This window comes from Schistocerca nitens, chromosome 1, assembly GCF_023898315.1.
Source record: "Schistocerca nitens isolate TAMUIC-IGC-003100 chromosome 1, iqSchNite1.1, whole genome shotgun sequence".
Lineage (NCBI taxonomy): Eukaryota > Metazoa > Arthropoda > Insecta > Orthoptera > Acrididae > Schistocerca > Schistocerca nitens.
The window spans coordinates 124182192-124197436 of record NC_064614.1 but is presented as its reverse complement, the minus strand read 5'-3'; the positions used below and the strand labels follow the sequence as shown (position 1 = coordinate 124197436).

The 15245-nt window shown below is 42.1% G+C and overlaps 1 protein-coding gene across 1 annotated transcript in view; it reads left to right on the top strand.

The window, feature by feature from the left end:
- LOC126203939 (nephrin-like) overlaps positions 1-15245 on the top strand; it is a 183151-nt gene that overhangs the window by 18072 nt on the left and 149834 nt on the right. The window contains exons 2-3 of the mRNA XM_049938675.1: positions 861-1069; positions 13305-13415. Coding sequence (XP_049794632.1) covers positions 861-1069; positions 13305-13415 — 320 coding nt within the window. The remainder of the gene's footprint in view (positions 1-860; positions 1070-13304; positions 13416-15245) is intronic.

Genomic DNA, 15245 nt, shown 5'->3' with positions numbered 1-15245 from the left:
ATCGTCGGCATTACGTAAACAGATGACTACTTCGTCAGCATAGGCCGTGCAACAGAATCGGTAGGGATCTATGGACAACGATACCAAACGTTGTCTTAGTCCACACAGCAAGGATTCCAAGGAAAATCGCTGAGAGAGGGCAAATTTGACGTACGGATCGACCTATTGTTATCGGAGGAGTGAGTCTGCCATTGTACATAATCCTAAATGAGGCACCCCGCAGAAGGCGCATCGCTACCGTGATAACGGCGGCTGGGGAACCCATATGGTGGAGAACGGCCGTAAGAAACGAATCAACCCTATCAAAAGCTTGACTAAAGTCCAAAGACGCAAGTACCCCAGAGAGGCGTTGTGCCTGGGTAACGGCGATCATATCCTCCACTCGGCTGCCGGCGCTTCATGGTAGAATGGCCACGCACAGGTATATATTTGACGACCGAAATTATCTAGCGATTTTCTCAATAACGCTTGAGATGTACGCGCTACTGCTTACACATTTTGTTGTCCTCGTGGAGTACTACGAGTGTACGAAGTTTGCAGTAATTCCGCGTTCCAAACGTCGTGGCCTCCCTTTGTGAGACTTCTGGCTGTTAGCATTCCCTGTTGAAGGGTAGACACAAATGGAGCTCTGGTAGCTACGCCACTACGCTGTCTGTTGGTGGATGACGTTGAAACCATCATCAGTACATCTACTATATCCCAAGTGGCATATCCTGTCAAAATCGACATCGTCTTGATGTACTGTTTTTTTTCCGGCAGTGTAGTTGAGTAGGTCTGCTAGTAAACCTGTGAAGTACACAACACTGTAGCGGCGGCAGAGTCGGCGCCACCTGTTGCTACTCGCCTGTGCCCGCTTGCAGCTTCGACGTGCGCGGGCGGCCCCTGAGCCAGGCGTCGCACTGGTCGTCTCCGGACGCGTTCGGGCCGCGCGCCTTCTTCCGGACGACGCCTTCGCCGGCGGAGCTGGTGCTGGAGGACGTGCGCCTCCGGGACGAGGGCGCCTACCGCTGCCGCGTCGACTTCCGGCACGCGCCCACCCGCTCCTACACAGTCCACCTCACCGTCGTAGGTACGTAGCCAGCCAGCCTCGCCTCGCGCCGCACGCGCTCATTTCTTTCCTTCCGTCTACTTATCCGATTCTTGGCATCATGTCACGCAACGAGTCAGTACATAACAAGTGTAGAAGTATGAAATCGGAATTTCCCTATAGATGGTGCTAGCCGTCGGTGTAGGATAGAGAGCCTATATGGAGTGAGAGAGTGGCCAATGGTGATAGCGTCGCTCATTGGGCGAGAGCATAGAGTAAATATCTCTGGAGTCAGCATTGCGTTCTGCGCATGTTGTCAACATTAAACCAGGATTGTCACGTGTTTTCGGGACTTCAGTGTTCGTGTGTGCTTTCCGCAGAGTTTGAAGATTATAATATCGAGAGTTTTTGTTGTGTTTTCACCGTTTGTGGATAGTTTAATAGCGATGGTGAATTACAGTTGTTGCTACGGATGCAAAGAAATATATGTGACTGGAGGGATAGTAAGTTTTCATGGGTACTATGTTTAAAAATTTCGAGGCGCATTGTAATTAAGTCTTGATTCTGTAGGCCTATTTTTCTACGATTTTATGAGTATATAGTAGATATTATGGCTCGTAAAAAGCTTATAAACAATCGCTTCCTCTCCTAAATTTTCTAGTGGAACAGGAAAGGGAATGGTTACTTGTTTCAGCAAATATTTTCCTCCATGCATTTATCAGTGACTTGTCGATTATGTATATAGATTTGAAAGACGGGAGACAGATAAATTCAACAGAGTGGGAGTGTGTAATTGTCTTCGTATAATATGTGTGTCCAAACCTTTTTGTTTACTATAAGTTACAGCAGGATACCATGTTAAGTGTGTCTAGGGCATGGAGAATGATTGTGAGTGATTTATATTTTAGTTTCCCGAAGGATGAACAACGAGTAAAGATGTGCCTCCAGAAAATAATGAGGTGTAATTTTGTCCCCACAAAATATTCCAAACTATGTTCAAAACACTTTGTAGAAGAATGTTTAGACAGAGAAAAATTTGGACGTGTGTGGCTGAAGGTAGATGCTATATCAACTATTTTTAATTTTCCTCAGCACCTACTACCAATTTCTGCATTCAGCTTAAATACATTTTCTGCTCAAATCAAATAAAAAACACAATAGTGTAGCTAATCAAAGTACACATTCATCTTCTTTGGTGTACTTTGCCTTAAATTTATTTTCTTCACCATTTGATTAAGAAACGTAAAATATTAGTAAACATGTCCCCAAATTCTTTTATTTGTATTCCACAAGATTTCGGGATTGCAGCCGGATCTCATCGACTTCTTTTCACGATATTTCGGCTGACAACCTTACAGCCATCTTCAGGCGAGTGTTTGGGGAAGAGATTGCTAGTGCAAGTCGCTCTATTTATACGTAGGAGTGACGCAGGCACGCATGTGCAAGTTACCGTAGCATGCGCGCCACCTGTCGATTCCAAGGCCCTCTACAATCGACAGGTGGCGCGCATGCTACGGTAACTTGCGCCTGCGGCACTTCTACGTATAAATAGAACGACTTGCACTAGCAATCTCCAGTGTCAAACACTCGCCTGAAGATATCTGTAAGGTTGTCAGCCGAAATATCGTGGAAAGAAGTCGATGAGATCCGGCTGCAATCCCGAAATCTTGTGGAATATTCGATACGCCGGGAAAATTTCAAGAGTCACATCTTTTATTTGTGTCTCTTTCCACTTCCCTTAATGGTGTTATATGGGTTGACTGTTACATGACCAACTGTACTTGCTTTACAGTACATTTATTCTTCGATCGCCTTTTTCCCCCCTTCTTACTCAGTTTACTATTTATTCAATAAACTGGGAGCAAGTACGTAAAATACGTTAAATAAACACTTCGAAGTGTCACCAGTAAGAAAAATTGTGCTTTAGGTCGCAGAAACGAGAAAATAAATACGGCGAAATAGCAGAAAAAAAGGACCAATTAGCAGGGATATAATCGCTAATGTGTGGCAAATTAGGTGTTTTTCGAACACTTCCGTAAGTACTAGCGTACTGTCAAGTCGTTTTGCAAGACTATCACTGCAAAAATGTACGTCAGGCTCTGTAATACTATAAAGTGCCGTATCATACCGAAAACTACCAAAAATCGAGTGCATCTGAACCGTGACACCTATTGCAAAGAAGCAGAATGCAATGTCACTTGCCCTTAAAAGTTATGTAGCTGGTTTATTCCCGGTATCGAATGGATACTGTTAAAACGTCAGCGCAACATATATAAATAATCCACGACACGTACGAAAAGAATCCGTCTGTACTAGGGATGTAGTGACATTCGAAATATACAGGGCGCTATACGGACAAACACACAACGTCCCGAGAACACGTGACCAGGCCGACAATGTATGTTGACAACACAAAATCTGTTCTGCGCATGTGAATGCTCACTCCAGAGATATTTACTCTACGGGTGAGAGCCGTGGACGCCATGTTTTTACCAAACTGACGCTGAGTTGGTACGAGTATATGTAAATACTGTGTGTGATTCTGTACCATTGGTTCTTTTCAACGCCTCGAACGCCAATTCCATTGTACAATTACGTACAGGTTGTAACACGGTAATATTGTAGGACTTTTGCATGTTCTCTGTCTGTTCTATTTACGTAAATTGCCTTACAGTCACTCTGTTGATCGGATCTATGACGATACTATTACAACTTCACAGCAATTTTAGAGGCAAAATTTTTATTTAAAGTGATTTACTGAACGTCACTGATAATATGAATTACAGAATCGTCAAGAGGGATGCCTGGTTGCTCCGCTGTTGGGTGCAACAACCGAAGTGAAGATGGATATATGATGCTCGTTTTCCCAAGAAATGAAGAAACTTTTAGAAAGCTCGTTTGGTTTCTTTGTGTATCAATTTCTTACTATATGCTTATAATGCCTACAAAACAAAATTAAAAAATTGCAGAACAACCTTTTTACTGATACATACCCTCCATGAAAGTAAAAGCTTTTGAACACTGATGTATAATTGATGTGGAGTTGAAGCACAGGTGTAGAGTTTTAACATAATAGCCCAAAGGTCGTGAGGTCGAATCCTGCTCAAGCTAAGTTTTTTAACGTTATTTTCTAGACTTCTAGAGTGACAATTCATGCTACATGATGTGTTTTAACATGTATACGGTACCCTAAGTCTACGTGCTTCCTACTAGCGACTCGCACTTCCCTCTGTAGGCTACTCACATTCCTGTAAATTATAATTATCGTGTGGATATTCAGTTACCTATTTTGAATTACTTTCTGCTGTTTCAGTAGAGTACCTAAGTATTGATATTTATCTGATTTTCTGTGGTATAGAGTTCCTAAAAGTGTGTATAGAATGACATGTTTTGCCAGCAGAAGAAAATGTTATAAGATCGACACACTTAAAATGCCTTATGTGGGGACGGAAAGAGACAAGAGTTCGCAGGAGAGCTTCTGTAAAGTTTGGAAGGTAGGAGACGAGGTACTGGCAGAAGTAAAGCTGTGAGTACCGCGCGTGAGTCGTGCTTCGGTAGCTCAGTTGGTAGAGCACTTGCCCGCGAAAGGCAAAGGTCCCGAGTTCGAGTCTCGGTCGGGCACACAGTTTTAATCTGCCAGGAAGTTTCATATCAGCGCACACTCCGCTGCAGAGTGAAAATCTCATTCAAGAGTTTACCAATTTGAATATCCGCACGGAAAAAATATGAACTAGCACCATGTACTCTGAGATACATTAAATGAAACTTCTTTTTCTCATTAATCAGTTGTCATTGTTTATATAGCATCATAAAATACAGCTGTTGAAATTCGGCAGACATACACACTTTCACGATACTTCCATTTGCTCACATATTTATTAGGCCTATATAAACACAGACGAATGGCATTTGTTTTAATCATGTACCGAATATTAAGCTAGAAGATCTGCTTGGCTCATGTGACAAACACATGCCTTATTTTAATCCTGAAGTGGCCAGCTTTCTGCTTGCGTCGCTAACTAATTGCACGTCCGCGCGCGATCTGGTAAAAACATGGCCTTGATTGGCGACTCCATTGAGTGTTCTGTGCACCACGACCAAATATTATATAGAATTGTAAGGAGAATCAGCGTTGGACGTATTTTTTGTTTTGTTTTATTATCTGCATTTTTTTAAAAATCGATTTTCGGTCACTTAGTGACCATCCTCAGTGCTGTAATATACAATTAAAATTGGTAGGCACTGGTATCAACAAGTTTAGAGCGATCACATAAACTGAGTCGTATATTTTTGTTTTATTATCCGCGCTCAGTTTATGTGATCGCTCTAAGCTTGTTGATACCAGTGCCTACCAATTTGAATTGTATATTACAGCACTGAGGATGGTCACTAAGTGACCGAAAATCGATTAAAAAAATGCGGATAATAAAACAAAAAAGTACGACCAATGCTGATTCTCCTTCCAATTCTAAAAACATGGCGGCTAGGGGCCGATTGGCCACTCTCTCCCTACACAGGCTCTCTAGTGTAGGACAGCGTCTGCAGCGCCATCTGCTTCCTGTAATATTGACGACGAATGTCAACACACAGTGACCCAAGTTCCATACATCGGTATCTGTTCCAGACCCGTAAACATGTCGAGTTCTGTGCCTAGGGAATAACGGGTTGCGGATAGTATTGGTTTTCTGTCATCATCTGAAGAAAACTGCAGCAGAGTCGCACTGAATGTTTGTCAAAGCCTTCGGCGAACCTGATTGAAACCTGGTAATTAAGGAAGGCAGGATTGGGTTACGATTGTGGACGGGGCCCGAATCAATTACTATTGATTTGCTGCCCGCATCTCGTGGTCGTGGGGTAGCGTTCTCGCTTCCCACGCCCGGGTTCCCGGGTTTGATTCCCGGCGGGGTCAGGGATTTTCTCTGCCTCGTGATGGCTGGGTGTTGTGTGATGTCCTTAGGTTAGTTAGGTTTAAGTAGTTCTAAGTTCTAGGGGACTGATGACCATAGATATTAAGTCCCATAGTGCTCAGAGCCATTTGAACCATTTTTTATTGATTTGCTTTGCAGTTTCACTCATTTATTTTAGTAAATAATTTTTGAAAACAAGCCAGTGAGGTAGCAACCAGACTTTTGAGGCACGTAACCACAATCACGGTTGAAGGCCTGTAATGCGACAAATGGCAATTATTTAAAAGTTAACAAATACATGAAAATACAGACAGCCAATAATTTTGAAGACAATCCCGTGTGGTCGCAATCAGAATTTTAAAGCAAGTAACCACCATCACAGCTGAAGGCCATTCACGACAGAGTGGCAATTATAAAAAAAATTAAACAAATATGCATAAAATGCAGACAGCAAATAATTTTCGAAAACAAGCCAATGTGGTTGCAACCAGAAATTTAAAGCAAGTAACCACAATCACGGCTGAAGACATTTAACGGTCAAAATGGCAATTATTAAAAATTTAACAAACATACATGGCAATTATTAAAAATTTAACAAACATACATAAAATACAGACAGCAAATAATCTTCGAAAACAAGCCAATGTCGTCGCAATCAGAATTTTAAACCAATTAACCACAATCACAGATGAAGGCCTTTCACGCCAAAATGGCAATTATAAAAAAATTTAACAAATATACTGTCAGACGGCGAATGGCGTAGCGAAAGTTAATTAAAAAGCAAACAACAGATCACCAAACAGGTGAGACAAATTATGGTAACTTAATAATACAATAATAAAATAAAACACAAGGGCCAGTCACAGACAGTGCTCCAGGAATCGACCTCTGAATAGGTCACACCAAAAACACATTCGCGAGCGAAGAGAAAGGCAGCCAAGAGTTGCATTCAGATCACAAGATGGTAACTCGGACTAGTGGCAGTCTAACGAGAGACTAATGATAGTCTTGGTGGGGCTACCTGACATCCAACAAAACAAATGCAAGATGTAAAACTATGCCAAAGCCAGAACAGGCGGTCTGGGCTTTGCCCACAGAATACTGTGCTTAGAGCGCTACCTGACATCCAACAAAACAAATGCAAGATGTAAAACTATGCCAAAGCCAGAACAGGCGGTCTGGGCTTTGCCCACAGAATACTGTGCTTAGAGCGCCCAGAAGAAGAACGAATGACTACCACTAAGGCACAAGAACGCCACCCAACCTACAATCAAGAAGCTGTCAAACTTACACGCCTCACTGGACAGCAGCGGCAAGGCGTGGAAATGTATTCTGCTGTTACATACACTAACCCCCAGGGCAGGTAACTGGGGCGTTAGCGGCCACATGAGAGAAAAATACCGCTGATTGAACTTAACAATGTAAGAAGCTGAAAATAGTAAATAGTAATTAGAAGCTCAGGAAGCCTAATCAGATCCGCCTTCCCACGGTACTCCACTCGCTGCTTTTCGCCTTGGTGACACTACGAGCAGCAACATGAACCCAAGTCACTGGGGAAACGCGACATTTCACAATGTTGTAGGTTTCTCTACGCGAATTACACTGCACCAATACACGAAGAATCCGCTTTCGACGAGGTCGTGCACCCTCGTGACCACTGCCTTTCGATCCGGCAGTCCATACACGCCGCCAGCAGTTCTGGCTCGTCGGCGCTGTGTGCGGACCTCGCCACTCCTGCGTCCCCTACCGAACTCTTCCTAACACCACACGGAAGAAGCCCGAGGTCGCCCCAAAGCTAGCGGACAGGCAACGCTTACGAAACTGAGTGGTGCCAGTGAACGCGAGAAGAAGACAAACAACGCAACCGTGCCAACTAAACGATGCGGTCTGGCAGAAAACTACACACGGCAATAACACGAGCCGCAGCATGGCTCAATGACCATGGGAAAGTACAGTGTTTCGAGCGGTTCAACGCGAGAAGAAGACAAACAACGTAACCATGCCAACTAAATGATGCGGTCTGGCAGAAAACTACACAAGGCAATAACGCGAGCCGCAGCACGGCTCAATGACCTTGGCAAAGTACAGTGTTTCGAGCGGTTCAACGCGAGAAGAAGACAATCAACGCAACCATGCCAACTAAACGATGCGGTCTGGCAGAAAACTACACACGGCAACAACGCGAGCCACAGCACGGCTCAATGACCTTGGGAAAGTACAGTGTTTTGAGCGGTTCAAAAATTTCAAACGTGGTGATTTTGACGTGTGAAACGACGAGCCCAGGAAAACACCGAAAAAGTTCGAAGACAACGAATTGCAGGCCTTATTGGATGAAGATGACACTCAAACTCAACAGGAACTCGCGGAACAGATCAATGCGACGCAGAAGGTCTTTTCTCCTCGGTTGAAAGATATAGGAAAGGTGCAAAAAGAGGGACAATGGGTTCTGCATGAACTGAACGAAAGACAGCAAGCAAATCGAAACACCACTTGTGAAATGCTGCTCGCCATGATGAAAAATGGATATATTTTGGGAATCAAATGGTTCAAATGGCTCTGAGCACTATGGGACTCAACTGCTGAGGTCATAAGTCCCCTAGAACTTAGAACTACTTAAACCTAACTAACCTAAGGACAACACACACATCCATGCCCGAGGCAGGATTCGAACCTGCGACCGTTGCGGTCGCGCGGTTCCAGACTGTAATGCCAGAACCGCTCGGCCACCAGCGGCCGGCTTTTGGGAATCCTAGGCGACGTAAATCATGGGTGAATCCAGGCAAACTATCGACATCTACTGCAAGACCAAATCGCTTTGGAAAGAAGACAATGCTCTATGTTTGGTGGGATCAGAACGGTGTCATCTGTTATGAGCTGCTGAAATATGTTGAAACCGTCAGCACTGATAGTTGCCAACAGCAAATGATCGATTTAAATCGAGCATTACGAGAAAAGACGACCAGAGTATGGAGAAAGGCAACACAACGTCATATTGCTCCATGGTAACGCCCCATCACACATAGCAAAACTGGTCAGGGAAACGATCGGGACGTTCAGTTGGTAAATTCTAGGGCATGCGGCTTCTACTCCGGAGTTGGCTCCGTCCGATTATCATCTATTTGCATCGCTGGGACACGCTCTCGCTGAACAACGCTTCAGTTCGTATGAAAATGTACGAAAACAACTCGCTGATTGGTTCGCTTCAAAAGAAGGACTTTTTTTGCTGTCATTCATAGCCTGCCGGAGAAATGTATAAATGGCAATGGAAATTATTTTGAATAAAATATTTTTTATCAGTTTCAAACAATAGACGTTTAATTATTGCAACCAAATTCCGGTTTCATACTTCTGCACCTGGTAAATTACAGAACATTGATTCAGACATTTATAAACAGAACAGATTTAAAAGTTAATCAAACAATGGATATTCTAGGCTGATGTGTAACAATATTATAAAAAGGATAGTTGCTACGCACCCTATAGCGGAGCACGCAACTAACACACACGTGACCACAGTCTCTGGCTCTTGGGGCCAGACTCTGCATTTGCGTGAGTGTGTACGTGTATGTAGTCTATTTTGGACAAAGGCCTTGTTGGCCGAAAGCTCACTTTCTGACATTCTTTTCGTTGTTTTTCGTAATACTGTTAAATAATTAATCAGAAACTTAAAATCAATGATTCGCCACAGAATGTTGACCAGCAAACATACAATGATATTCTTTATTGATTCCAAGAAAGCATTTGATTTGACAAGCTGAGAAACAATGGATAAAATCATTAGCCACATTGGTGCTGAAGGAATATTAGCAAATATATATGTCTAACACAGCCAAAACAAACTGGCAATGCCTCTTGATACACTGGAAGGAGAACCTAACTTCACGCTCGACTTACTGGGGAATAAAGTCAAACGATGACAGACGCCATATTGATTTCGCGTATTTCACTGTTTTTAGGGTTCTGTGCCTCAGTCGGTGAAAACGAAACAATTGTCATCCGTCTCAGCCCTATTGTTAAGAAACCTTTTCCTCCGGAACGGAAGGCTTATTAAGTTGAAATTTAAGTCACATACGAAGGTCTACTGTCCCTTAGTGGTTTAAAAAATATAATCTTCTAAGTCAATGCATTCAAAGCATACTGCCATTTATATTACATGTTGATAGTCGCAAACTCACTCATCAAAACTTCCCACTGACCAAAGCTCAAGAAATTTAGCTAGAAGCAAGGTTTAGCAGTACAAGTAAAGGAAAAAATTTGGGAAGTGTTAATCTGTAATTATGTAACATGAAAATTTTTTGTCATTTGTTGTCCGACTGACTCTTTACCAACCTGTTAAGATTCCTTTTCCTTAGGAAGGGGTAAGCGTATCGAATTCATGTTTACATCCCATAGTAAAGTTACGATTCCTTGGCGGTGAAAAAAAAAACGTGAGGTAAGTCAGTGCAGTGAAAAGATACGGCCATTTACGTCATATATTTTGATACTCGCAAGCTCTTTCATCAACACCCATACGGCACTTGCCGTAGATCTAGAAGCATAAAATTTCGAAAGAAACATCGTTTCACATTACAAGTAAAGGAAAAATATCCGAAAATTGTTAGTTCGTAATTATATAACACGAAAAATAGTTTTTTCTTTTTTTTTATCAAACTTCAAACATTCTCGAAAACCTTGTAATTCCCGGGACCAACATCTTGCCAGTATCAATGCCAATAACAGGTGAACATCGTCGAGATTTTCGACTCCCAGGATGAGTGAGCTGTCTACACACGTAATTAAGTTTGTGCAGAAATTTATTTATTATTTTCATGTCGTAACGTGCAGAATGCCGTCCCACGGGCAACGGCACATTATAGATTTATAACAAACAAATCACTCTTGATACAGTTTCTTGTAATTAAATGTCAGTTAATGATCCGTCGACGGTAAAGCCCTTCTTGGGGTACTAAGATCAGCGATAGTGAAGTTCAAAGTTGCATTAATTTCTCGAAGTGTAATGGTTAAGGATGCCAATTACGGAATCGAGGCAATTGGTCCGCACTTTGCAATCTGATAATATTTTCTTTTTCATACTTGCGTTTATAACACATTCCGGGAGTTTCTTTTGAATATAATGCAAGTATGTTCTGCACTATTCGATGTTATTTACGTGTAAGATCGAACTCTCTCAGTAAAGAGTTTTTTTAGATTTTCTGACTTCTGTCTGACTAGAAAACGAAAACAGGAATGACATTTTGACTCCTTGGTTGCCACGGATATTGCCTATTTTTCCGAAAATGTCACCATTTCCGAGGTTGTGGTTAGAGCAGAACCTGGGAGGACAGATTACATTGCTGTGAGTGAAACGTGCAAAAATTAAATTCATATACTTCCTTGTGTCGAGTATTTCGCTTTTTATTTCCGAATATGTTGCGATTTCCCAGGGTGTGGTGAGGTAGGAAGCTAAGAGGACAGCTTAAATTTCTAAATGTGAAATATCTAACTGTTATTTCTGCGATTTCGGAGGGTCCACTGACCCACAAGGGAAGCTGGTAGCAGTCTGACTCAATTTTCTACTTTTGAAAGTACTGAACGGCGATCTGTTTTAATTGTAAAAACTATTCGACAGCCAAGATCGCACAAAATATTTTTTTTAAGACAACCTGTTTCTACAGACTTTGCTGTTATCTTCAGGTCTTAAAATCTTGTGCTGTAAAACATGTTCGTTTTACGCTGAACCTCACATACAAGTTGTCAAGTGGATAAAAATCAGCATGTAATGAAAGGTTTCTCATTGCTAAAATATTTAAAAACATATAAGGCCGTGTACTTATACAAATTGCTTGCAGATTCTTGTTGGGTCATACTAACACGGTACACAACAGCATATCTGTTTACATATGCTGGACATTCTAAATAGGTGCTTTATGTTTTTAAATACTTTAGCGATGAAGAAACCTTTTATTATGAGCTGATTTTTATCCACTTGACATCTTGTGCCTGAGGTTCAGCGTAAAATGTTATACAACACAAAATTTTAAGACCTGAAGATGTCAGCAAAGTTTGTCGAAACCGGTTGTCTCAAATAAAGAAATATTTCATCTACATGTACATCTAAGAGATTACTCGGCTATTCACAATTAAGTGCCTGGCAGAGGGTTCAATGAACCACCTTCAAGCTGTCTCTCTACCGTTCCACTTTCGAACGGCGCGCGGGAAAAACGACCACTTAAATTTATCTGTGCGAGCCCTGATTTCTCTTATTTTATCGTGATGATCATTTCTCCCTATGTAGGTGGGTGCCAACAGAATGGTCTCGCAATCGGAGAAGAAAACTGGTGACTGAAATTACATGAGAAGACCCCGTCGCAACGAAACACGCCTTTGTTTTAATGATTGCCACTCCAATTCACGTATCATGTCTGTGGCACTATCTCCCCTATTTCGCGATAATACAAAACGAGCCGCCCTTCTTTGAACTTTTTCAATATCATCCGTCAGTCCCACCTGATACGGATCCCACACCGCACAGCAATACTCCAGAATAGGGCGGACAATTGTAGTTTAAGCAATCTCTTTAGTAGATCTGTTGCACCTTCTAAGTGTTCTGCCAATGAATCACAGTCTTTGGTTTGCTCTACCCACAGCATTATCTATGTGATGGTTCCAATTTAGGTTATTTGTAATTGTAATTCCTAAGTATTTAGTTGAAAATTCAGTCTTCGGATTTGTGTGACTTATCGCGTAATCGAAATTCAGCGGATTTCATTCAGTACCCAAATGAATAACTTCACACTTTTCTTTACTCATGGTCAAATGATACTTTTCGCACCACACAGATATCTTACCTAAATCATTTAGCAATTGATTTTGGTCATCTCATGACTTTAAAAGACGGTAAATGACAGCATCATCTGCAAATAATCTAAGAGGGCTCCTCAAATTGTCTCCTATGTCGTTAATATACTAGATCAGGAACAATAGAGGGCCTATAACACTTCCTTGGGGAACTCCGGATTTTACTTATTTTTTACTCTATGACTTACCGTCTATTAATACGAACTGTGACCTTTTATGCGATCTAGGGTGTTGAATGTTTTTACTGGTAACAGTGTCACGCTTGGCTTACTAGAGATCTAGAAATGTGCAACTGGATAAATACACGCCATTTTGTCGTTACTTCCGAGTAAGCAGAGAGAGTGAATAGCTTCTCTTTACAGTGGAGACAAGCTGCATGATTTTGTTTTGGATCCTCTATTGTCGTGCTGCGGTTCTGTGGTGCACGGATTTCAACGTAACTCTGCCTTTTCGATGTGGTAATTAAAACTTAATGACTACGTGTCGTAACTGCTTAGCAAGCTAAATTGTTATTACTGTTATTTTTAATACAGTTCTTCCAGAGCGGCCGCTGCTGCTGGACAGGTGGGGAAGACCCATCAATTCGACGCTGGGTCCCCTGCAAGAGGGCGACCACGTGTACCTCACGTGCAGAGTCGTTGGAGGTAAGTGTTCTCACTGCCCCTGCAGTTGTTTTCTGTACAGCAAGACCTGTTCCCAATATAATGGATGCCACAAAAAGAACTGAAAGTTGTAAGTACGTCTGATTACTGATTTGTGACAGGGACTAGCAACATCCCAGTTTACAGTACAAAATTACGCAATACCTCTACAAAAATTCAGGAAACTACAAAACGTCATAATTCATTTACAGAAGCCACAGTATAGCAAAAAGTGTGCATCGATAAAGTTATTACGAGGGCTGTTCAGTAAAGAATGATCACGCTTTTTTTTGCAGTCACAGTTTCACGCCCTGTAATTCAATCTTATGATATTAGCTTAATGTCTAACGAACACGCTGAGATACATTCGATGTAGGCATTCCTGGTTCGCGCCTGTGATAGGCGGGCAAGCTGCCGTGATGTTCAGTACCGTCTACCACAGCAATGGTAAGTGTCGCGTGATGAACAATAGGCAGATGGGAAATTTAGCGTTCGTCTCAATAAATCTTCGGCTGTAGCCTACGCGATGTTACAGGTCTATGGAGGGAGTGTATTCACTGCAGCACAGCTTAGACATAGTTTAAACTGTTTAAAGATGGGAGACAATCAATTTCAAAGAAAGTGGTCCCGGCGCTCCAGTTACTGCTTTTACAGAAGAAAACAATAAGAGTTCTGCTGTCACTGAGACAGTGAATCGACTAACACCCTTACGAACAAGCCCTGAAACACTGAAAATTTCAGTCGATACCACTTCCCAAGCAAGAAGACATTCACGTGCAGGCCCGCATGCAATTGAAGCTCATATTAGAGGGAGATCTGGAGTTTCTTTCAAAGGTAATCGCGTTTGATGAAATTTGGCTACTTCATTTTGATCCTGAGGGCGAACAGCAAAGTCCAGCGTGAAAATCACTTTCATCAGCAACCCACAAAAGATCAAAAGTGGTTCGGAAAGTTATGGTCATCTCATATTATGATATTCATGGAATGGTTCATCAGCAAGTGCTACGTCGACACAAATCAATAACTGGGCAGTACTACAGGGATGCTCTGAAAACCTTGCAAGTTCATACGAGGCGCGAAAGACCACTTGTGAAAAAGGCTGGATACTGCATCACGATAGTGCACGGTCGCATATTGCAAATATTGTTTCTGAATATCTTGCAAAAATCAATTTTAAGGACATCCCTCGGTCTCCCTATAGTCAGAATTTAGCCCAGTGTGACTAACCTGAAGGAACGCATTCGTGGGAGGCATTTCCCGCTATCAAAAGCAGTAGGGAAGGATGCGAATGCGATTCTGAAGGACCTTTCAAAAACTGGTTTCCAGCTTGTCTCTGCAGACTGGCAGAAACACTTGAACAAGTTCATCGTATCCAAAGCAGACTATTTTTGAGAACGGCCATTAAAATTATGACAATGAATAAAGTTTTTTGTCAAAAAATTATGATCATTCTTTAGTCAAGAGCCCTCGTACGAACGCATGAGCGTATGTAAATGTGACACAGTTGAGTTAGTACTCCTCCAAAATTACACTCAAGTTCTCCACCGTTTTCTGATACGATATTGTTGTACTCTTGAGAAGAAGAGCAGGCAGTTGTTCCCGGAATTTAAAACTATATCCCTGATGAGATACAAACATTACCTGGGACTTATTCACATTCAGTTTAACTCCCAGGTATGGAGCCCTTATTATCACCGAATGAAGATCGTCTTTCATCTCGACGATGACAATATTGTTGTCCCCGGTTTGGCACCTACGGTCGGTACAGTCCACACGAATGTCTAACAGAGACACTCTGGGAGCTTAAATGTGAATCTTTGGAAGACGCAGACG